The sequence below is a fragment of the Fusarium falciforme genome, chromosome 6 (genome assembly GCF_026873545.1).
Source record: "Fusarium falciforme chromosome 6, complete sequence".
In the NCBI taxonomy this organism is placed as follows: domain Eukaryota; kingdom Fungi; phylum Ascomycota; class Sordariomycetes; order Hypocreales; family Nectriaceae; genus Fusarium; species Fusarium falciforme.
Genome location: NC_070549.1, coordinates 1,400,460 through 1,424,376, shown reverse-complemented (window position 1 = coordinate 1,424,376; position 23,917 = coordinate 1,400,460). Strand labels below are relative to the sequence as shown.

At 53.7% G+C, this 23,917-nt stretch overlaps 6 protein-coding genes across 6 annotated transcripts; 2 read left to right on the top strand and 4 right to left on the bottom strand.

The window, feature by feature from the left end:
* Positions 1-4,621: 4,621 nt before the first annotated feature.
* NCS54_00799100 (Hypothetical protein) lies at positions 4,622-5,473 on the top strand (the record flags this gene model as incomplete). Its single annotated transcript, XM_053153392.1, has 3 exons — positions 4,622-5,164; positions 5,216-5,394; positions 5,443-5,473. The coding sequence occupies exons 1-3, from the start codon at positions 4,658-4,660 to the stop codon at positions 5,471-5,473; spliced, it is 717 nt and encodes a 238-aa protein (XP_053009367.1). The 5' UTR covers positions 4,622-4,657.
* Positions 5,474-5,960: 487 nt separating this feature from the next.
* NCS54_00799000 (Hypothetical protein) lies at positions 5,961-8,374 on the bottom strand (the record flags this gene model as incomplete). Its single annotated transcript, XM_053153391.1, has 2 exons — positions 5,961-7,199; positions 7,247-8,374. The coding sequence occupies 2 exons, from the start codon at positions 8,372-8,374 to the stop codon at positions 5,961-5,963; spliced, it is 2,367 nt and encodes a 788-aa protein (XP_053009366.1).
* A 1,899-nt stretch (positions 8,375-10,273) lies between these two features.
* Positions 10,274-11,833, top strand: NCS54_00798900 (Phosphatidate cytidylyltransferase; the record flags this gene model as incomplete). The annotated part of the gene is made up of 4 exons (XM_053153390.1): positions 10,274-10,411; positions 10,504-10,885; positions 10,935-11,740; positions 11,792-11,833. The coding sequence occupies 4 exons, from the start codon at positions 10,274-10,276 to the stop codon at positions 11,831-11,833; spliced, it is 1,368 nt and encodes a 455-aa protein (XP_053009365.1).
* A 552-nt stretch (positions 11,834-12,385) lies between these two features.
* NCS54_00798800 (Hypothetical protein) lies at positions 12,386-13,883 on the bottom strand (the record flags this gene model as incomplete). Its single annotated transcript, XM_053153389.1, has 4 exons — positions 12,386-12,553; positions 12,609-13,414; positions 13,468-13,569; positions 13,616-13,883. 4 exons carry the CDS (start codon positions 13,881-13,883, stop codon positions 12,386-12,388), a joined length of 1,344 nt encoding a protein of 447 aa, XP_053009364.1.
* A 2,633-nt stretch (positions 13,884-16,516) lies between these two features.
* NCS54_00798700 (Hypothetical protein) lies at positions 16,517-17,606 on the bottom strand (the record flags this gene model as incomplete). The annotated part of the gene is made up of 2 exons (XM_053153388.1): positions 16,517-17,163; positions 17,219-17,606. 2 exons carry the CDS (start codon positions 17,604-17,606, stop codon positions 16,517-16,519), a joined length of 1,035 nt encoding a protein of 344 aa, XP_053009363.1.
* Positions 17,607-18,069: 463 nt separating this feature from the next.
* NCS54_00798600 (Hypothetical protein) lies at positions 18,070-20,153 on the bottom strand (the record flags this gene model as incomplete). The annotated part of the gene is made up of 2 exons (XM_053153387.1): positions 18,070-18,456; positions 18,510-20,153. 2 exons carry the CDS (start codon positions 20,151-20,153, stop codon positions 18,070-18,072), a joined length of 2,031 nt encoding a protein of 676 aa, XP_053009362.1.
* Positions 20,154-23,917: the final 3,764 nt, after the last annotated feature.

The following is a 23,917-nucleotide window of genomic DNA, read 5'->3' as shown; positions in this document are numbered from 1 at the left end:
GATCTTCACCAAACGCTGAATCTACACAAGAGACCGGCAAAGGTGAGACAGAATCCGCCCAGGAGACCGGCAGTGGAGAAGCAACTTCTACGCCGACAGAATCCGTCTCGCAGATGGACACTGCATCACCAACAGACTCAGCCTCACAGATGGAGCCTACCTCAGAATCAAGATCACAGACGGACTCGGCCTCACAGACAAAGTCCGGGGAAGAGACTGGTGGAGAAAGCACAGAGTCGGCACCGCAGACGGAAGAAGCAACCCAGACAGACACAAAATTACAGGGAGGACCTACCTCAGGATCAGCTCAACAGACAGATTCGGCATCGCAGGGAGACTCGACGTCACAAACGGAATCTGCCTCGGGAGCAGGTCCAACGACAGACTCAATATCGCAGATGGAGTCGGCATCGGCAACAAAGGCTGATGAGGAGGCTAGCAAAGAAGCCACAGAGACCGGCAAAGGTGATACCGAATCTACACAAGAGACTGGTCAAGGAGGGACTGGATCTACACCTCAAACAGAATCTGCCCAAGGAACCGACACAGAAGCCGCAACATCCGCGCAAGAGACAGAATCTCCGCAAGAGACGGGCCAAGGAGAAACTGACCCCGAAGAGAACGGCGGCAGCGGCAGTGGAGACGACGGCAACGGAACCGGTGACAGCAAAGATCCAGATGACGAGGACGGAGCTGGAGGAAACGGATCTGTGTCTGGATCTGGCTCAGACGGCTCGGGCTCTGGAAACTCAGATCCTGAAGATGGCGGAGCCGGGAGCGGCAGTTCAGGTGATGGAGATTCGGGCGACGGTGACTCTGGATCTGGATCTGGCGATTCCGGGAGTGGATCTGGCTCCGGAGATTCTGGCTCGGGCTCAGGCTCGGGAGACAACGGAGCTAGCGGCAACGGCAGCGGCTCTGGCGGTTCAGGGTCAGGCTCCGGCAACTCTGGCTCTGGATCAGGCACTGGTTCAGGGGGCTCTGATGATTCCGGTTCTGGGTCGGGGAGCGGAAGCGGAGGCAGTCCTAACGGCTCTGGCTCTGGCTCTGGAGATTCTGCCTCTGGTTCAGGAGGCTCTGGTTCAGGCAATGGAAATGGAAGCGGCTCTGGATCAGGCTCAGGAGACACTGGATCAGGTTCTGGTTCAGGCAGCGGCAGCGGCTCAGGTGATTCCGGCTCTGGTTCTAGCGGCTCAGGTTCTGGTACTGGTGGCTCTGGATCAGGTTCAAGCGGATCGGGCAGCGGAACTGGAAGCAGTCCCAATGGCTCTGGCTCTGGTTCTGGAGACTCTGGCTCTGGATCAGGCTCAGGAGATAGGGAATTGGGCGGCAGTGGTTCCGGCAATGGTGGATCAGGATCTGGCGGCTCCGGGTCAGGCGCTGGCGGTTCGGGCAGTGGAAGTGGCTCTGAGTCAGGATCAGGCAGTGGAACTGGAAACGGCTCTGGTTCTGGCAGTGGTAACTCAGGCAGCGGCAGCGGCTCCGGTTCTGGCGGCTCAGGCTCTGGTACTGGTGGTTCTGGCTCTGGGTCAGGCAGCGGAAATGGAAGCGGCTCTGGCTCAGGAGGATCTGGCTCAGGTTCAGGCGGTCAAGGCAGCGGAAGCGGCTCTGGTTCTAGTGGCTCAGGCTCTGGTACTGGCAGCGGCTCTGGCACTGATAGTTCTGGCTCTGGATCAGGATCTGGTGGCTCAGCCAGCGGAAGTGGTAACGGCTCTGGTTCTGGCTCAGGGAACGGAGGAGGAAGCGGAAGTGGTTCTGGTACTGGTGGCTCGAGTTCAGGAAGCGGTAACGGATCATCAGGATCAGGATCAGGATCAGGAGGCTCCGGCAATGGTGGAAGCGGCTCTGGCACTGGCGGTTCTGGCTCTGGATCTTCAGGATCGGGATCAGGCAGTGGTGGAAGTGGTTCTGGCTCCGGAGGTTCGGGTTCTGGATCAGGCGGAAGCGGAAGCGGAAGCGGCTCTGGAGGCTCTGGTTCAGGCTCTGGTTCAGGGGGTTCGGGGGCTGGAAACTCTGGCTCAGGATCCTCTGGATCAGGTTCTGGCTCCGGTGGTTCAGGAGCTGGAAGCTCTGGCTCAGGATCAGGCTCTGGTGTCTCGGGCAGTGGAAGTGGAAGCAGCACTGGCGGCTCAGGCTCGGGCTCAGGATCAAGTGGAGGAAGCGGAAGTGTTTCTGGTGGCTCTGGTTCAGGATCTGGTTCAGGAGGTTCAGGGGCTGGAGGCTCTGGCTCAGGATCCTCTGGATCTGGATCTGGCAGTGGAAGCGGAAGCGGCTCAGGAAGCTCTGGTTCAAGCTCTGGCTCTAGTGGTTCAGGAGCTGGAGGCTCTGGTTCAGGATCAGGCTCTGGTACCTCGGGCAGTGGAAGTGGAAGTGGTTCTGGCGGTTCGGGTTCTGGATCAGGTGGTGGTAGTGGAAGCGGAAGCGGCTCAGGAGGATCAGGATCAGGATCGGGATCGGGATCGGGCTCCAGCGGTTCAGGAAGCGGAGGCGGAAGTGGCTCGGGCTCGGTCTCCGGTTCAGGATCGAGCGGTGGAAACGGAAGCGGCTCAAGCGGCTCAGGATCAGGCTCCAGTGGTTCGGGCAGTGGAAGTGGAAGTGGCCCTGGCGCTGGAGGCTCTGGATCAGGGTCAGGGTCAGGATCAAGTGGAGGAAGTGGCTCTGGATCTTCCGGCTCAGGTTCAGGGAGCGGAGGCGGAAGCGGTTCGGGCACTGGTGGATCCGGCTCGGGATCCTCCGGCGCTGGATCAGGTTCTGGATCGAGCGGTGGAAGCGGGAGCGGTTCCAGTGGTTCTGGATCTGGCTCCGGTGGTTCAGGCAGCGGAAGTGGCGGTGGCTCCGGCTCCGGCTCTGGCCGTGGAAGTGGAAGTGGAAGTGGAAGCGGTTCAGGCCGCTCTGGTTTCCCCTTCTTTGCTTAAAAGACGAGGACTGGGATGGAAGAAGGGCATGCTATGGAGGGGAGAAAAGCAACGGCAATGGTTGCAACTTGATTGTGCACTTATAGTTTCTTATAACCTTAATAATCTTAATTCTTCACATCAACACATTCGCGATCAATCTGACTTAAGTGCAACAGGACTAAGCTGCTATGATCAACTGTGACCTGTCACTTGTCCCCCTCCAAGTACATGTTATAGCCAGTGAGTTCGTAGGAAGGGGCGGTTGTCTCTTGGCCCTCGCTTCAGGACATGATATCTCTCCGTGGCATCATGATTGGATGAACGATGAGGCGTCAGATGAATGATAATGTGTTGAAAACTCCAGGTGACTATCGGTAGGGGCTTGACTGACCCTTCTTCGCATCTCCTACTATAGTTTCTGAGTTAAGTATATGTTTCACTGCTCGTCTGTGTCTACCTATAAGTTCCTCAAGAGAGCAGACAAAGACGACTCGTTAGCTTGTTGCTCGCTCTTTACCATCTTGAACGGAGGCATTCATCCAACTGTCCAAGATTGTCCTGGAGAACCAACGACTACTGAAGCCACCAACCACTTGACGTGTCACTATATACTGAACATCCCTCGGCCGTCATGGTCTCGTTCCGGGTCCAACTGGTCAACATGCACAAGCTCACTTGCGCAAAGTGCGGCTCGTCAGCCAAATCAGACGAAAAGTTTCGAAGTTGCGGCGCCGTCAGCGTTTCTTGCTCTGCCAAGGGGTGTATCCAGAGCGTGAGGAAGGGAAGGGTTTGCCCGAGCTGCAATACCCAAAACTAGGTGAGCAACTTTGTGGTGTCGTTTGGATTGTCTCGGTCAATAGGCACTTGACAGGTATCACCCCCAACGTTTAATACGAAACACCGCCCTACGGATGTCGTCCTTTCGAGGATCGCCGTACCATGTTCCGTCTATAGAGTGTTTTCCCTTGGTCGCACTGCCGGCCCAAAATTGCCCCGGATTATGTCCAGGGGAGAAACCTGTCTCATCTATCGACTATCTCTAAGCTTAAACTTGAACGTTTCCCGCTATCACCCCTGCAGAACCATGCAGCCATCCCCGTGTGGGCCGAAACAAGCCACCGACGCAAAGATGCATCTTCCGGCCCTGGCATGGCATGTTTTTGAGGGCATCCCAACTGCCGACTTGGGCGGTACGGTTACGACACGTGGGATGCGAGGGGTTTGTTCAGCTTGGAGATAGCGTTGCCAAGAAGGGATCGTCGCTCAAAAGAGGATGTTGATCTTGATGATCGGCCGGGTGGTCGGGCGATGAAACTACGACCTTCCGATTTTAAACGGGGGATGCTTGCAGGGAATATTCAAAGAGGAAGCTTGGACGGGAGAGCTGAAAAAGATTGACAGGGAGCTGGACGTGACTCTGTGACGCCGGTGGAGATTGGGGATCATGGCTTCATGCTGAAGAATAGAAATGATAGTGCTTGATCATCTTTACTGGCTGGCGACGAGACACAAGTGACGGCAACGGAGAGGCAACCCGTGTTGATCAACACGAAACAAGCGGGCGGGATTTCTTGTGATGCTGCGTGGAACATGTAATGATGATGATGATCGTTTTGTGGCTTAGAAAGAGGGCAAGCTCATTCGAGGAGACGAGTATAAAAAGGCCATCCATTGCCCAGCAGTTGTAAGTACATAAAGAGTAGTACATCACCAAGTCTCACACCACCGACATTTTACCCTACCCATTCACAAATCACATCATGCGCTTCACAAATCTTCTCCCTCTTCTCCTCCCCCCAGCCCTAGCGGCCTCCAACGAGCCCTGTTACGGCCCCAACGGCATCGCCGGCGTGTGCATCACCGATGCCGCGTGCACCTCGGCCGGCGGAACCTCCATCTCGGGAGCCTGCCCCGCCGACGCCGCCAACATCAAGTGCTGCTCCAAGCCAAACTGCGCAAACGGGGCGTCGGGGAACTGCCGCTGGACGTCCGACTGCGCCGGCAGCTCCGTGACAAACCAGTGTCCCGGCCCCGGGCAGATGCGGTGCTGCTCCGCTGGCGGGTCCGGGTTCGGTGGGTACCCGGCGCCGAATATCCCGGCTGTCGGGGCTTGTAAGCAGGTTGCTGTCGACGGTGCTAAAAAGGTCGTTGCGGCTTTTCCTGGCCGTGTGAGGGAGATTGGATGCAAGAGGGATTGCGCTTGTCCTGGATCGTCTGATCACTGCTGTGGACTGGCGACTGATTTCATGTGTGCTGATGGCGGTGGTGTAAGTGAACCTCGTCTCTTCGCGTTGATGTGATAATTAACGTGTGAATAGTCCGCTACTCTCTCTGGCAAGGAAATCGCCGAGTGGTGCATGAGGAACCGCGCCGCTCTGAACCTCAAGTACGTCATCTGGGGACAAAAGATCTGGACCACGTCCGTCGACGGGACGAACAAGAACTGGGAGAGCTGGCGAACCATGGAGGACCGCGGCGACCTGACTCAGAACCATTGGTGAGTTGACATTATTACATCAGTAACAAAGTCTAATCTGTCATGCAGGGACCACGTCCATGTTTCGTACAATGGTTGAGTTTAAGTGTGAGTGAGCGATGCTGAAGCGAGGAGTTGGAGTTGGTGGTTGCTGGTCGTGAGTGAAGCGGGCGTCGACGAGTGAGAAGTTAGAGCGAGTTATTGAAGTAAGTTAACCTCATTGCATACTCCGAGGGCAGATCAAGGCAAATCTGGCCTTTGGGCATGCAATGAGTTTAAATTACTTCAATGACTCACGATAACCCGGTCCCCTTCTCGCTTGTCTGCTTGTATTGAGCTATAGCCGCGAGAGTACAAATATGTCCTTGATCAAAACTACCACCGTCGCTGCCAAGTTGTTGGCTCCATTGTATACTGGTATCTCATCACTCCCACTTTTCCAAAACGCCGTCACCCAAGAATAGCCGCCTGCCAGATAGTTCGACTCCCATCTCGAGCCCATGTAAATGCTCATGTTTTTTCCATCTAAACGCCAAATATGCATGCTCCTTTTTGAAACCGACCTACAATCTCCAAACCATGCCATACTATTCCCCAAATGCCTCGCTCACCACTTCTCCTTCGTCAGGCGTCACCGCCAATTCGAGCAATTCGTGCGCCGCCTCGGCCGTTTCTGCATCAATCCCGGCTTCCAAAACCAAATCCTCTTCTGCAAATGTGAGCCGTCCAAGCGCGAGAAGATACCGCTGGCTTCCGCCGCAAGCTGCCGAGAGCTTTGGGCCGAAGTCGGCAATATTGGCCGTCTCAGGACCCGTCACAAGAGAGTGAATCAGGAGAACACTTTGCGAGATAATACGATAGATGTTTGTTGAAGTCGCTTCATCCTCGCTGGACCTGCATTTTTGGGAGGTCTGCGGCAAAATGGTGGGCGGAATTGGCTGGTCGTACAACTCGTCAATGCTGGTACTTAAGCAAGTAACCAGCCGAGGAAGTGCAAGATTGTGAGACGCAAGCTGGATAGCGCCGAAAGGGTATCGGGCAAAAGACCGAAGCGTCCTCAGTGCCGCCAAGCGAACGATATGCTTCTGAGCCCGGGTTGTGACTGACTGGGGATAGTCATTAAGCTTGGCCGAAACAAAGTTGATCATGGCATAAGCCACATGCGGAGGGTCTTGATCATCCGTGATAGGCCCAATCGAGTCGGGTAGTGAAGATACAGCAAGCAGTTCCAGCATCCCAAGCATATCAGCCAGCTTTTGCCTGGGCCCCATGAGAAGAGAGATGGGGTCGAGGGACATGCATTGCCAGAAGAGCGCCGCCTTGGACTGGCTTGGGTCTTCCGGGTCGGTGGCGGTAGAACAAGCGAGGGACGTGGTGTAGAGCAGAGATAGAACGTCAACTATGTTGATATGCTCCTCCATGGCGAGATATTGCTCCTTCTTGAGCAGCTCTTGCTCTGGAAATCGGCTACGCCACGTTGCTAGGTTGCAGATTGTCGCGTGGACTGGGGGAGCAAGGTTCGGTATAACATGGGGAGCCACCTCGGTAGCGTGAAGCGAGAAAGTGAATGATATGAGAGCAATCAGATACTTGATAGGCTCCCACAGCTGCTCCTCGATACAACGGTTCCAGATTCCTACCATCAAGTTTGCAAAGTCCACCAGTTGTTGCATGGGGCGTAGTGGATTTCCCATCAGAGGGATCTTCTGGAAGATGATGGCCGAAAAGGATGTGTCTGGATCTGAGGCAAAAGAGAACCGGGACAAGATGTCAAAGGTTGGCGGCTGGTTGTGTAGAGTGCTATGATCTAGCACAAGTTGCAAGAACTGGAGACGAATTAGCTGAATTCCAACCAAAGAATTCAAGGTCATACCTCAAAAGGAAGAGCTGGCGGCGCCGCAACCACAATCGGCGCCTGCAGTACAGGGGGCTCAGGCTTGCTAGTGCTGCTGTCAAAACTGTCTGTATGAGTCTCCAGCGCCATGACTGGGCTGTCAATTGTAGGTCGTTTCCTTTTGCCTTTGCTGGGCGTTCGTTCACCCACATGGGGGGCCACAGAGCCAGGATTTCTGCTTCGTCCTTGTCCTTTGCTGGGGCTCAAGACAATGTCCATCTCGTCAAAGCCATCTGCCATCTTCCATGACTTGGACGCCTTTCGGGGGGTTGTGACGCCCGATCCGACCTTTGCAGGGACATCTTTTTGACGAGCTCGGTTGCTAACCTCTCTCATGTCTTGTTGAATAAATTGCAGCTCCGTGTTGGCACTCTGCTGGGCGGCAACAGCTGCCTCAGCAATCCGTTCTTTTTCTGCTAACTGCTCCGAGTTGAGCCTTTTCAAACGGGCCATCTCTGCATCGTGCTGCTGCTTCGCCTTGACAGAATTGGATCGTATGATGGACACCTCACCGCGGGCAGCATGAAGCTCGGTCTCAAGTGCCCGCACTCGCAGCTGGAGTGCTGACAGAATATCGCCATGTTGACTCTGAGACGCTTGAGAAGGCCCAAGGCGGCTCTGAGGAAGAGGAGGTCGGGCAAACTGGCTGTGTTGAGGTGGAGGCAAGTTGGAACTCTGTGTTTGGAACTGGTCCGACGTGTATAGAGGCTGTCTGGGCGGTCCTGCACTCGGGTGGCGTGGGGGAGCCTGCCCTGCTGGACGTCGTTTCACAGGATCAATTGCCGGGTTCCATCGAGGGTTGGGGGGCGGAATCGACCGTCGAGACTCGGGGTTGAGCTGGTTCTGTGACGAGTGAATCTGCTGTTGCCGGGCGCTGTCAATGACAGGTCTTCCGATGGGAACGCCTGCGTCATTGGTGACTTCAGTCGTATCTAAATCATCATCCTCGACCCAAATGACATCTGGAGATCCGTTTCCCTGGCGTTGCGTCGGTGGTTTTGAGGCTGCATGAGCCTGCGTGAGCTGAATAGCATTGTCCTCGAGCTCTTGGAGGGCGTTATCGGGGAGGTCGTCGAGGCCGTCATCTGAGAATTCGTCCAAGTCCATGATTCATGGCGTTTAGGAGGGAAGGGGCCAGCTCCATCGAGCGATAGACTGAAGCTGAAGACCTGGTGCCTGGAGCAAATGGTCCCGTCGCGACCTCTGGTGACAGGGTTGAAAACATCTGAAGACGCGACGCGAGATCACGTGGGTAGTAAAGAAGCTCAATTGCTGTTTGTGGCTGGTGAGCTGAAGGTCATCAGCCACGTTCCTGAGGAACAGCGTGGCGCAGTTTTGTGTGAGTGGGGCTCACACATTCCTGAAGCATGTGAAGAGCCAGCTGCGTCATTGAGGTCGTCAAGCTTGATTTTGGACAACGTTGATGCACCTTGATCCGGGAGCAAAAAGTGCTTTTCCAGAAGACAACCTCAGGTCACGGGGTGTTCTCCCGGAATGAGGCCTCTCACCTCCAGCTCCGAGTGGAAGCATGAACGAGAGCGAGAGCGAGAGCCGGAGAGATGACTTGTGGGGATCATGCTCCTGGTGCCGGATGCTGCGGGCTGGTAAATTACCAGTTAAGCTTGGCGCTTCTCCAATGCCACGAAGTCCAATGCAATCGACACGCGACGTCACCGACAAGAAACCACGTTAGGGTTTAGGTCCTTACTCAGCGGCCGGCGGAGAAGGGGAACAAGACCCCATCGGCCTTTCGGAGAGGAGCCAAAATCAGCAGCTCGGGACCGGGTTGATTGTGGATGTTGAAGTCGAGTTACCGATCACACGGGATATGCTCTATGTCCTGACGGCAATAGCTTCAACTCCGTTGACAGCCATTACAAGCCCCTTTGTCCTTTTCCGTCTTTAAAGTGGCGGATCTGACAACAGATCTCTCTTTGATGGTCTCGCCCTATGAGAACAGCTTGTTTGGGCGGCTCCGTGTCCCACAGTTAATCAGCCCCTGCATCTGGGGCTTGTTCACCGTCTTGTACTCGATAGCAGCCACGGTATTCAAGCGAGATCCGTGTTATAATGGCATTGTGAACTATGTAGCAATGGAGCATGCAAATACTGCGTAGGGATAGTATGCCTGGGCCCAGGAAGTGGCTCAAGCTCGGGAACGAGGAGATACCTGGCCGGCTTTGATGTAAAACCCGACCGATGTGTCCGGCGCAACTTGGCGCCCCAGAACTCCGCTGGAACCGGGACACGTCAAGCCACAGCCGCGGGGGATGGAACAGTACTCCGCTGGCTGGGAGTGGAAGTTTGGTTGAGATTGGGCGGACGTGTTCCATGCTGTTAGCGCGTGTCCAAGGCTCCAGGAGCGCCAGCGTCAGCGCCCAGCAGAGCACAGTACAGCACAGCGGACACCCACTAACAGCTAGAGCACTAACGGACACTGACGCTTGCAGGTGGGAAAACCCTCCACCCGCTTCTCGGAAATGCTGGGGGGCTAACGTTCACTTAGTGACGGGCTACGCAGCTCGACTTTTCAAAACCACCATTTCCCATCTCCATCATCATCGCCAGATTATCGCGAGAGTGAGCTCACCTGCCCACTCGACAGCGCCCGCAGCTTCCGTCCTCAAGAAGCGCGAACCGCTGACGGACAGCCAGTTACTTCCTTCCTTTTTTCCCCTTCGAGTCGAGCCATCTTTCTGACCGCGGACGCACCCATAATCCTACGTCGTCATTTGCCCACACGTTTCTTTTCAGCAATCTTGAGCTTGTCCCGAGGACAGCGCGACACTGCAACGAAGCTGCGATAGTAGCCTCTTGCTTGGAATTTATTTCAAGAGTACGAGACGAGGCCTTCTCGCGAACGCCCGCTTACAAGTCGAGTTCACCGGAACCTCGACCAACGCCAACCGACGACGCGGGACATTGCAGAGCTTGCAAGCAGCATTTCTGCGACAGAAGTCACCACTAGTAGCAGCAGCGTATCCGAAAAACACCTTCTCAATAGCCATGGCTCGATCAAAGAGAGGGGTTAGGTTCCCCAACCGCAACGGCTCCGACGGACGACGATCCAGCTTCAGCAGTGAGGATGGATCTCCCACCAAGGCCAAGTTCCAGAACCAGGCTCAGCTGGAGACAGTGAACGAGGTGAGCATGCGCAATTGACGGCTGAGACTGGAAGCTTTCCATCGTCAGAGCTCGATCGGCGAGAAGCCACAGTAACTGACTGGTCATGATAGCAAAAGCCTCCCACTCCCGAAGAGAAGAAGACCGAGTACGAAAAGAAGAAGGCCAACTTCATGACGCGCACCTTCTGGACCTTTGTCATGTTCGCCATGTTCTTTACGGCACTCTTCATGGGCCACATCTACATCATCTGCATCATCACGGCCGTCCAGATCATTTCCTTCAAGGAGGTCATCGCCATCGCCAACGTCCCCAGTCGCGCCCGCTCTCTGCGCTCCACTAAGAGTCTCAACTGGTACTGGCTTGCGACGACAATGTACTTCCTCTACGGCGAGACTGTCATTTACTACTTCAAGCACATTGTCCTCGTCGACAAGGTGTTGCTGCCTCTGGCGACTCACCACCGCTTCATCAGCTTCATTCTCTATGTCTTTGGTGAGCATCCAATACACGTATCTGAATTGCCGACTCTAACCGCCCACAGGTTTCGTCTTCTTTGTTGCTTCCCTTCAGGCAGGCCACTACAAGTTCCAGTTCACCAACTTTGCTTGGACACACATGGCTCTCTACCTGATTGTGGTCCAAGCCCACTTCATCATGAACAATGTGTTTGAGGGCATGATTTGGTTCTTCTTGCCCGCCGCTCTGGTCATCACCAACGACATCTTTGCTTACATCTGCGGCATCATGTTTGGCCGCACCCAGCTCATCAAGCTGTCTCCCAAAAAGACGGTCGAGGGTTTTGTCGGTGCCTGGATCATGACCATCCTCTTTGGCATGATCCTTGTCAACATCATGATGCGATCCAAGTACTTTATCTGCCCTGTTAACGACCTTGGCGCCAATGTCTTTACCGGCCTTCAGTGCGATCCTAATCCCGTCTTCCTTCTCAAGACATACGAGCTCCCTCAGTTCTTCTTCCTTCCTGACAACACTCATTTCTCGGTCACACTTGCTCCCATGCAACTCCACGCCCTCAACCTCGCCACTTTTGCTTCGCTAATTGCTCCCTTTGGCGGTTTCTTCGCATCTGGTCTCAAGCGCACCTTCAAGATCAAGGACTTTGGCGACTCCATTCCCGGTCACGGTGGTATCACTGATCGCATGGACTGCCAGTTCATCATGGGTTTCTTCGCCTACATGTACTACCACACTTTCATCGCCATCCACAAGGTCAACCTTGGCACTGTTCTCGAGACTGCTATTACCAGCCTGTCTCCTGATGAGCAGGTTGAGCTTGTGAAGAGCATGGGTCACTATCTGCGGAATCAAGGCGTGCTACTCGAGGAGGTGAGTATTCGTAGTTCAATCTTTCATGGATGATAACTAATCTCGTGACAGGTCGCCGATTGTATCGACAAGATCATCCCCGTGAAGCGATGAGCTACTTCAACACATTGGGCCATCTTTCCCACAGGCATCTTTTTGTTTATTCTTTATCGGGCAATACTTGACACCCTCTTCCTTCACTCACATTCTCAGCATTTTCTTCACATTTGTGAAGCCAAGGGCTTGGAAACCACGTTCCGGAGTATGTACGGTTACCTATTCACGCAAGCATGAATTGTAATATTGGGTGGGCATTGGACGACGAGGGGCTCGGGTCCAGGGTTGCGAGCACAGTTATTATCTTTGTAACGAGCAATTAATGTCAGCGGTTCTGGTCATGGACGGGTTTTTGGGATATAGACTCCTTTGTCGACGAGAGTCGAATCGTCCAGCGCCCTGATGGGAAAATACGAAAAGCATTCAACATCCATACTAACTATTCCTGAAGACGCCTGGTCTTACCCGTTCCTGTTGCCGTCTACCTGTACCTGTACCTCTAACCTGTTTCCAGTTCCACGATGCGCCGTTGTAACCCTCAACCGTTTCAGAAGATGTGGCCTAGACCACGGCTGACAGCTCAAGTGTTCGCATACCATCATGGCATGCTTACAACTTGGTCTCCCATCCGCCTTCAGCCTCAAAGATTTCACCGACCGCTTTGCCGACGTCGAGAAGATGACGATCACGATATCGTGGCGCTACCAGGGACACCCCGATAGGCATGTCGTGGGCGCCCTTGAAGCCGGGGACGTTGAGCACGGGCGTGTGCAGGGCCTATGTCCATGTTAGCTCTCCTGGCAAGACGAGAGACAGAGCAAGGGGGACTTGCACTCCAAATACAGCAAAAGATGTGACTCCCCGTGCTTTCGAGACCAATAGGAGCCTCATCGGGCACGCTCGGGGTGATGACAGCTGCGTACCGTCCAGCTATCTCATCAAACTTGGGTCGGAGGGCGGCCATGCCGTCAAACGCCTCCAGGTGCTCCTTGCGGGTGAACCCATTGATGTTCTCGACATGGTCAACAAGAACCTGGTTGATGTGATCCTTCCCGACACGGTACTCTGACAAAAATGCGGTGCCGCCTTCGCAGTGAAGGACCACGCGATGCCATTCCGGGAGGTTGTCGAATTCTGGCGGAAGGTCGACCTCTTCGACGATGGCGCCGTGGGCCTCAAGAAGGGCGGCAGCTTTGGACAAGGCTTCTTGGGTGCCAGGGCCGGCAAAGGGCCACACGACTGTCTTGCAAATGGCGAAACGCGCACCTTTGACGCCTTCGAACACGGTTGCATGCTCCTCTTTCTTGTCATCCTGGATGCCGAAAACATCAGCCAAGAGCGCGAGGTCATCGACACACCGAGCAAACCACCCCAGTGTGTCAAAGGTCAGGGAGTAGATCTTGGACCCCTCGCGGGAGACCGAGTTCCACGTGGGCTTGAGCCCGTAGATGCCGTTGAACGAGGCAGGCCGGATCATGGAGCCGCCGGTCTGGGTACCCAGGGCGAGGGGGGCCTGGAAGTCGGCGACGACGGCGCCGGAGCCGGTAGACGATCCGCCGGGGGTGCGGAGAGGATCGTGGGGGTTGCGGGTCTTGGGACCGACGTGGACGGCAGCGAACTGGGCGGTTGTCGTCTTGCCTGGGGGTGGGATTGTAAGTGGGAATCCCGAGTGGATGGGGAAAGGGAGTTACCAAAGATGAGAGCGCCTGCATGACGAAGGGTGCGGACTGAGGCGGCATCAACCTCGGGAAAGCTTCCTTCGTATAGGGACGAGTTATGTTGGGTGGGCATGTCTTGTGAGGTCAGTTGATATCCCCTTTTGGTGCTCGGTTGGCTTACCCTTGGTGTAGATGACATCCTTGACCGCAATAGGCAGTCCATGGAGGGGACCTCGCCTCTTCTTTGGTACCTCGTCCAGGGCCTTTGCTTGCTCGATCACCAGATCTTCGTTGAGATGTGCCCAGGCCTGTACTTGATCGTCCCGAGCCTTGATCCTCTCGAGCAGAGACCTGGCGTAGTCTTGGACCGAGAGCTCATCAGCCTGGATTTTGGAGAGGGCCTCGGAGGCTGTCAACCGCCACGGCTCTGCTGTCTTGGAGGGTGACATCGTGTTGATTGTCACCTCCCTGTTTGGTTCTGCTGAGATGGAAGAAGCTAACTTGACGGATGGTACAGGTGAGTTCCTGGTATGGATCGCCGGAGTGCTTTGAATCAGTTGTGAATCGATACACGAATCTCTGCCGTGTATTTTCTTGCTGTTAGTAGCTGCAAGTCATAGCCTGACGGTAACTGGTAATGTTGCTGACTCTTGGCAGTGAGCCTGACCGAGATGCTGCGGGAACTGCGATAAATAGAAGCAGGCGGCGGTTTAACAACTCGCCCCAAGAGTGCTTCTTTCTAGCTCCCAAGACTCGGGCACTAATGTGATCCGGTGGAGGCGGACTTGAGGATGGGCCTATGAGCAAGGGTTCCAAACTCTATCAAGCAAGCGTAAAATGGAGGGCCTCAAGGCTCACTCTTGTACTCCTGCACTAATGCAACCCGGGCCGAGCTGTCAGGATGGGGTGAGCATGTGTCGATGGAGGTGGTGGCTGTCAGTGACCTGCGAAACGAAAGGACTGGCAGGTGGTGGTGACCAATGGATGATGGCGAGTCTGGCTGGTGTCAAGAGATGGGATGAATTCTGATTTAAGCGAGAGATGAGGTGGCGGATGGAATGGAGAGGAGTCACGGCATAATGAGGAGACGGGGGGAAGACAAGGACAAGGTCTATCAAGGGAGTGGAGAGAGAGAGGCAGAGCAGAGCTGAACAGAGTCAAGGAGAGAGGCCCGGCGGATGACCTCCGAGTGCGGTGTGTGGATGGAGGGAGGCATGAAACATGGATCCAACGGACGGGGAATCAAGCCGGGCCAGAAGATTCGGAAGGGCTGACCAAGGCTGTGCTGTCTGTGCCTGTGCCATGGGGATGGGGATGGGGATGTACACGGCTACAAAGGTAGGGAGACGTTTGGTTAGCTAACCTAGTGACGACTTGGGATAGACTCGGGTCTTGGTACCCGGCGATCCGAGTTGACTACGGACCTTTTCTAGCGGCGCATCGTTTCTTCTGGAGAAACAATTTACAAGAGCATACAGGGTTCGATGCATGAGACAGACGTCACGGGATAGGCGGGACAGAAAGATGAGGTACTATGGAGTTGATGTTGAGCGTTGATCGTCTCAATGTTGTTGTTGCCCAACGCCGCGAACCAGGATCGCGGGTTAGACGGCGCTTGACCTGTCATTTCTGCCGAGGCGATGGGAGATGCGAGTTGTGAGACGCGGGATGATTGGATCTGGATCAACCGGACAGGGTCTACGCTCTGATTCTCGAAGCCTGTGCGAGCGGAGAGGCATCTCAACCTTGTCAATGATGGGCAGGGCCATGGCGGTCACAAAGGATCCTTGGAAGAGGGGAGGGGGGGGCGAAGAGGACTAGTTTCCGGGCTATCCAATGTCGTCGGAACCGAAGCATTCTTGCTTTCTTTTTCCCACGCCGCTAGGACAGGATTGCATTTCTCCCCTCGGCGGTGAGGCTACAGAGAAGAACAGAGTTCAGCCTGGATCTTTGAGACTTCTTTTTTTTTCTTTCTCATTCAATATTGAAAAAGGTGGCGTTCTCCACAAGCCATGTGGACAATGAGGCAAGAGGTTGCGAAGTCGGTGAGGAATTTCGGTCTGTCTCTCGTGGCGAATGCGAAGAATGTGCAACTCCTGACCGAGCAGTCGGGATACTACCTCGATGAACTGCAGGTACGCACCACTCACCGGGGGTTTGTTCGCTTGCCGCGGCAGCAGAAAAAAAAAGAGTGAAAGAGGGGGTGGTTTGATATGATCGGCGGGTTTTTGAAGTCATATCTTGGAGAGAGTCTGGGGTGGGCAATGCAAGCCGCCTTGCGATTTTCCGATTGTCTCCTGTGAGCTCGGGGTTTTCCAAAGACAAGATGAATGAATGAACGATCTAGAACGTTTCGAATAAGGAGAATTGTTATCCTATCGGTGACATTTTTACCCCTTGGCCTCACTCCAAACGCCCTACGGTGACACGTCTTTGCTAGGATCGGCCATAATTTCCACATTCATCCTCAAGTCCTTTTTTTTTCTTGGGTTACGCTTACCCCAGGACATGGATTGAAGTCCAGGTGATCAAGACGTGTGTTCCCCTCAATTCTCTCTCTCCTCCCCCGGCCAAGTCTTCTACTCTATCGTAGACAGAACCGGGATGTGGGATTCTTTGCATCGTGACTTGGCAATGTACGACAAACAAGGCGAAAAAAAAAGAGGATGCGAGCTTGACGAGGGGCTGCTTGTCATTTATGACGGTCTGTTGCCTCACCTGATATCAGCTGGTAAAGCGTACGTCATGGGCCTCGTTCGCTTATTTCTTGGTGTGTGTGAAGATGAGGTTTTTGTTTGGGTTATCGTAAGTCATATCATCTGGACGTGTCGCTGGCCTCAAGAAGAATTTCTTGGCCATTGCCAAGAATAAGTTGTTGATAAAGATAGCATTGATGAAGAAGCAAAGGGAAAGAGGAATGTTTCTGTGATACGGCATTTGTCAGAATTGGTAAGTCTGGCTTTCAACACATGTGCGCTCTGGATCCTTATCAATATCATAATTGCAGTGTCATCTCTATATCTCATAGTCAATTAGGTCTATTCTAACAGGAGAAAGAATGTCTAACCTCTTCACTTCCGCCTTATTCCGATGCTGCTGCAATTATGCCGTCAAGGCACTTCAATGCATCTCTAATAGCAGACATGCCCGGCTCATCATCCTCGAGGAAATAAAACGTCTCGAATAAATGGTGCAGACCATTTGCCACAAACAGCCTCACTTTGTCGTCGCCGAGGTATTCTCTCACTTGCTCGGCAGAGTTCAGAGGCACATGCAGGTCTGCGTCTCCGTGTATGAGAACGGTAGGTGGCCAGTTCTCGACTCGTCGTCTGTTGCTTGGGTCCTTTGCCCAGGTATACCCGGCATCGATCTCTCCAACCAAGTCGAGCCAGGCGTTCTTGTAGATGTAGTACTCGTAGAGGTGGCCTCTGGGGTGCTTGGGCGGATCTTGAATCACCGGTGCCTGAGGTGCTTTGTAGTTGGGGTTCTTTGATCCATCAGGCAGCAGCTTTTCCAGTGCAAAGCTTGCGATGCTTCCCACTTCCTGCTTGCCGACTTCGATTGGTCTGCTGATGAACTCGGCCACGTCTGCATCCTCGATGGGCTCTGGGAGGAGGAGCGTCGATGAGTTGTAGAAAGGATGACGAAAGGTGTGAAGTCCGCAAATGCCCAGCAGAGCGACAGGTGGTGGCGAGCAATTATTTATGACCAAGGTAGAATTAAAGAAACCTAACAACGCTTATAAGCATCTGGTTGAGTGAAGCTATCGTGATCTTTGACTTACCGGCACTAGCACCTCCCAATATGACTGGCCGCTCTTTTCCATCCTTGACAGCCCATGATCTTGCAAACTGATATGCCGCCGAAACATCATCGACAAGACCTTGCGTTCCCACTTGAGGCATGAGCCGGTAACTGGCGCTGATCAAGGTCCATTTCCGCTGGAGACAAGCCTTGTGCATAATCTTAGACAGGTGCCACTTTTCGGAGACGAGTTGAATGGAACTCACCTGTACGAACCATGGGCCGATAAACTCGCGACCCCAATCTGTAAGTCCTCCTGGATGAAAGTATAGAAAGACGTGCGTGTCAGAGGCGGCGTCTTGGGTGTAGACGTCGCATTCAAGAGGGAGGCCGTGGTGGGCGAAGACGTGAGTGGATTTGGTGAGCATCGTGAGGGAAATACTAGGATGGGTTGTTTTAGTGGAAGAAGTTGACTTTGCTCTAAAACTTCAAGGTCAAGAAGGTTACGAATCTTTAATGATTGTTGGTGAATTAGACGGCGTGATAAATCCCCGATGCTTACCATTTGCCTAAATAGCGGTAAAATAGGCACAGCCTGAACTCGCGTTACGATATCCAACTCACAAATAGGCACCAGACATTCACACAGAGAAAGGATCAGTCATATGCCCTGTTCAGCGTGACAATTGTCATTCGCGGGCCTTTATTCATGGCTCCCTCATCACTCAACTCTTTGAGTGACGAGCAAGATCAAATTGCAAAGCCCTCAACTAGAGGGACATGGGGGTATGAATGAGCAATCTCCTCTTCGCCTCCAATCGTGGTATATAAGATACAAATATTACCTGAAAGTATAATGCTTGTCATGTCTCAAAGAACAAAATATCCTCTCTAACTGCGCTTCTCCTCGCTGGAGCCCTCAACGCCCTCGCCCGCCTCCATCGAGTCACTCTGCTGAGCATCGGTGCTTTCCAGCAGCACGTTGGGGGCATATGGGATCTTGCCCTCGTCGCGGCGCTTGGGAGGGATCATGCAGTCGAACCAGCGAGGCACGAGCACGCCGAGGCCGATCAGGAGCAGGCAGATGTGAGCGATGGCGAAGCCGAGGATGTGAAGGGGATCATCGCGGAGATCGTGGAACGCTGGGTAGGCGAAGCCGTAGATGATGGCGAGAATGGGGGCTGAGATGAAGCGGAGGAGGATGGGCCAGAATGAGGGGATCTTCCAGTTCTTTCCTGTTCCAACGATGACGTTGAGATCTCTTCGGAGTTGCTGGCCCTGTTTTCAGTTAGCGCGGGTTCTGAGAGGAGTGATGCAAGTGTATGACTTACCGAGTAGAAAGCGAGGTACCAAAATCGAGTGAGATACACGTTACCAAAGACGCGGTTCAGAGCCGCGCTCCTACCAATGGTCCTGCGAATGAATCCCTTCTCTTCAGTGAACTCAAGAGCTGGAGGCACAGAATCAGGTGTCTTGCCGATGATGGCAGAGATGACCGAGCCAGCAATAAAGAGACCAAAGCCAACACCTGCACCAGCTTCAGGGCTGACAGCGTGGGCAATGGCAACGCCAAGCACCATACCACCATAGTATCCAAAGTTCCAGATGAAAAAGGCAGGAGTTCCGACCTGGCCGGCAACGTCCCTCCACCGGTAGAAAGTGGTTGAGAAGGCACACTCGCCAAAGACGACAAACACCAGGGCCACATCGTTGATCCAACGGTCTACACCAGTCAAGAGGGCGTAGCCGAACTCGGTGCAGTAGGGGAGTGAGACGAGGAATGAGATAATGACGAGACCTGTGACAACCCACTCGCGACGCATCTTGATGTTGGTGTCCATGACGAGAGTGACGACTGCGTCAAGCATGGCAAATGCCGAACTGTATCCGAGAACCATGAGAGTGAAGAAGAGAGCAAAGGCCCAGAAGTTTTGACCAGGAAGCGTGGTGATGGCGGTTGGCAAGGTCAAGAAACCGATGGTAAAGGAACCAATTCTCTCGCCGGGGACAGGCATCATGTTGAGGTAGCCGACAACACCGAAAGCAGCAAAGGCGGCAAAGCCTTCGAATAGGACGTTGCTGGCGACGATCAGGCACGAGTCCATGACGGCGTTGGAGTGTTTCTGGTTGTAAGACGCATAAGAACTGAAGTAGCCGAAACCAACACCTGTCGAGAAGAAGACTTGGCCAGCGGCTGTTTGCCAGATATCACCACTTGCGAGCTTCTCACCATTCCACTCGCCAAAGTACAGCTTGACGCCGCGGCCAGCGTTGGGGAGGGAGACGGAGCGACCAACAAGGATGATGGTCATGATAACAGGTAGTCCCATGGTGAAGTAGACGACACGGCCTGTCTGACCAATGCCACGGAAGATTGAGATCCAAACCAAGAACCAAGTAAAGGCAGTCCATCCCACAGTCTCGCCGATCAGAGCAATACCAGGATACTTGACGTAGTCCTGCACCGAGTTGAATGTCTTGTTGCCGGGAATAGCGTCGACGTTCTGGACAACGTCTTGGTAGTAGTACTCTTCAGCTCGTCCTTCCCACGGCAGGGGATTCTTGAACGAGTTGCGGAAGTAGATCATGATCCATGAAAGGTTGACGACAAAGTACGGGCCGACGATGAAGCCAATGTATAACAGACTGAAACCCAAACCCTTAAGACGACGGTTGACATTGTTGAAAGCAACAACAGAACCTCCATGGTAGGCCTGGCCGATGCTGACCTCGAGAATCAGGGTCGGGATGGCGATGAGGAAGACGCAGAGGAGGTAGGGAATGAACCACTGGAGGCCGTTGTTGTTGTAGACTTGGGAGGGATACCGAATAAGGTTTCCCATGCCGGCGCAGCCACCCATGGCCGCCAGCAGGAAAGAGGCCCGCGAGTTCCATTGATCACGTCCGTCCTCAGAGGTCGAGGGGGGAGGCGACAGCCACTTGCCGACCTTTTTGAGGATCGGGGGGACTGCCATTGTTGGAGTATGCAGCAGTTGAAGAAGGGGGGGGTTTCTAATCTTCCAAAGAGAACCTCGAGGAGTGTAAGCTCGAGCTCACATGTCACTGAAGCAGAAGAAGGTTTCAGGGACACATACAGGAAGCTTCAGCGTACAGGTAAGGTACAACTTGGTTGAGGAATTAGGGTTCGTTCAAAGGCTCTTCCTGCATGCGCTCAGGGTCCAACCAAAGGAGAAGAAGATTCTGAGGAGAAGCGAGGACCCGAGAGGCTGGGACACAATGTCGATACTTGGATCCATACGTGGACAGAGTCGTCTTTTTATTCCAGACAAGACGGGACGGGTGTAACATAACGTGGGCCAAGAGAGCAGCCCAACACATCCTCATCCAAGGATCGGGGCATCGCGACAGGTCCCGTTGCAACAACGACCCAGTAAACATGGCAAACTCCTCACATCAAAGCTGGACAAAGGATTGGCTTGCCTGCCAAAAGATCGACTCGGCGACATGCCGGGATGACCCCCATCACAGCTCTTGGCGAGTCGCTCCTCTCACTCCTCCAGAGGGTGCGTTTCTTTAGTCGTACGAAACGACTCTGCGAACGGGCGGACACAAACGGGGGGAGAGGGCTCCGCTGCCAAGATTGCCCAGCATCTTGGCGCTTCATACCGGGGGTGGAGTTTTGTCTCCGCAGGATTTTTTGTACGCTGCTGACCTTTGCCTCGACGATGGAGGGCATCACCGAGAGCCGTTCGACGAGCCGCGACGGGGACGGTGAAGTTCTCTCCCCGGATGAGGCTCTGGTGAACGGGGCCGGAGGAGGAGATCTGGCGGAGCGGCCACACGGAGGTCACACGGTCGAATTAAGCATAACGGCGATAAACACAGCCTATCCTATTTCCCCATTCCTCTTCTCCAACTGGGCCGCCGGCGAGCGACATTCCGCCAGGGGGCAAGAGTGAAAGGTACAAAAACTAGGCAGAACCATAGCGGAACATCGGGCGGCAGCGGCGCGCGCGACTCGAGAAGAAGGGGGGCAACCAGCTAACAACAAGGGCATTGCGCCATAAACAGGGATCCTGATGTTCCTCGAGGGTGTGGGTAAGACGACGACGACGACGGGTTCCCCAAAGCTGCACCTCCGGGTCTCCAAAAACCTCGAGGATTGCGTTTTCCCCCCCAGGAGGTAGCTCTTTTTTTGGGTTGCCTTCCCCATGGATGATGGATTGCGGCTGAAGAAGCTGATCCTCCTCGCCAAGAGACGAACGGGAATATCGAATCAATCACGCAATGCGCCTCTGATGCAGTAGATATCACATGTTGGTCGCGCGGCATGGCCGTGAGACACTTTTGCTTCGAGATGGGGGTCAACAAGTCTACCCTTACAGATGGAGAGGTCAGGTAAATTAGAAGAGTAGCCAAACAACAGGCTTTCTGTACGTAAGATGCGATTGTCATGGGCCCTGTTTGTGGTAACAGCCCATGATGACCTGAACAGACGTCATTGACTGCTTGCACAATTCAGGCACAATATTCTACCGTGTGTGATTTACGTTGGGTTTACTTGATGAGGTGGATATCTCTCTTACCCACTCTTTCTGGATCTTTTCGAGACTGAATGATTAACTACTGACTCGTATACTTTTGTACAAATTCTTTAATCTCCGACTTTAAACAAGCTTAACCTTTTGGTCTGACGCAGGAACTTGAAAGTCAAAGCGGGCCCTCTTGTTCTACCCAGAAGCTCTTTCGCCAAGCGATCACCGTCCAGGCATCACCATTTCAGTCTTGGCGACACCCGCAGGTTGGATGAGGGATTGCAACATCTCCCGCCAAGAGCCACCCGTTTTCAGCGACTTGCCGCGGGGAGTCCGGCGTCGGCGCCTCCGGGTTGTCGGCGGGCGAAGAAAGCCATCGGGGACTTGATCGGCGCCATGTCCAAGGGCAAGCGGATGCAACGACCAGAGTAAGATTCAATCAACGCGGGACGAGGAAACGGGGAGTTAATGAATTGTCATTCCCTACTCCGACGAGCCGACGGTCTTGGCTACACACTATTGATGGGGTAATGAGGCGATCAACTCCCCGAAAGGAGTAGTTCACGATCATTCTGATGAATCACCTCGGGGGTGCCACAGTTATCCCTCGCTTGGGGAACCGTTGACACCACATGACGGATGAGGCAGCAGCACGCAATAGTCCTGACGGATGGCGACGAACCACGAGATTTCCCAGGGGTGCAAAATTGCTTCCTCAGAGGCGAGCTCAGCCTTACCCCACGAGGACACTTTGTTGCGAGTGCCTCTCTCAGACGTATAAACTGCTATATGCCATTCCTTATTCGGTAAGAAGTGTCGTGCCGTGGAAACATGCCGGGGATGACATCCTAGCGCCACAGCCGGGATCTTTTCACTCCTTGTCTCTCTGTGCGCGGGAGTGTTGGTCCTCTAAGATCGGGTACTCAGGCATGTCGAACCGCTTAGCCTCAACTTTGTTTGGACTCTCTCTTGACCACATTTACGAGTAAGACCAGTTCTAGCCGACGTGTTTAGTACGTGCCAAACCATGCTATGATGCGATGCTTCTGGTGGTTTCACTAATGTCATTGTCGTGAAGCTTGACCTTGTATGGACCTGTCCCGAGCACCAGGAACCCAACTGTCGGGCTTGGCACTTGATGTAACGTTGTGATGGGATCATGGATCAAGAGGTAATCGCCATCAAGCCAGTTCATCTGTGCAAGCACTTCTTGGTCACTGATTTCCTGGATAGACACTGGCTCCGTCCGGTACTCGGTCGGGACTTGATCTTAGAAGCCACTGCCAATATCAGCCCATTGCAGATGTCCACAAGGCGCATGTCCTCAAGACTTGGCCGAGCCACTTTTTAATGAGGACGCATCACTTGCTTACCCCTGGTCAGAAGCTAAAGATACGCAATGTATCTTGTGGATGGCGAGAGTGACATCGATATGCTGATACTGAGCTAAGCTAGGGTATCCAAAGTCAAACACATGGGGGTATTCGCTTTCTGAGGTGCTTCCATGTGTATTTGCAAAGCCAGTTCCTTACTAGGCGAAGAGCCTACTACCAGATGATGATGATGGAAAAAATGCAGCTATTCGACTGAACATCTTACCAAAGTGAGATGATCTCACTGTTCAGAGGTATTCAGGTCGACCGACGAGACGTAAACCACAGACATCACACAAAGAAGCAAGGTCTTGATGATCGTACAACCCTTCCAACTTGAGCTCAAAAAGAAGAGAAGGGCAAAAAAGAAGCCATGCAATGCTCGTAATCAATCGTTTATATAGGAACAGCCCGATGCGGGGGTCGAACCCGCAACCTTGAGATCGCGTACTCATACCAGAGCAACTTTGTTGCTTAGGCATTCTAAGAGTCTCACGCTCTACCGATTGAGCTAACCGGGCGTGGCTCTGATTGGATGAGAGGAGAAGCTTGCCGGGACGGCTCTCATTCATGGACAGGCAACTCCGAGAACACTGGTCTTCGAGTGAACCAGGAGAGAGAAGCCCTCGGGGTATCAAAGGGCAGATCTGATCATGACCATGAACCGGACGGTTTTGCACTCGAGGAGATGAACCGAGAACCATCAAGCTCCTAAATTGTCGTGAAAAAAAAGCCACACCAATACCCCATCTCCCCAAATTCATGTACTTACGGTCTCTTAGGCTTGAACAGATTAGGTTGGTGATAATCAGCGTGTTGAAGATGACATCTGGACATGTCTTGTAGGACAGCTGGAAGCCTTGTCAGGTT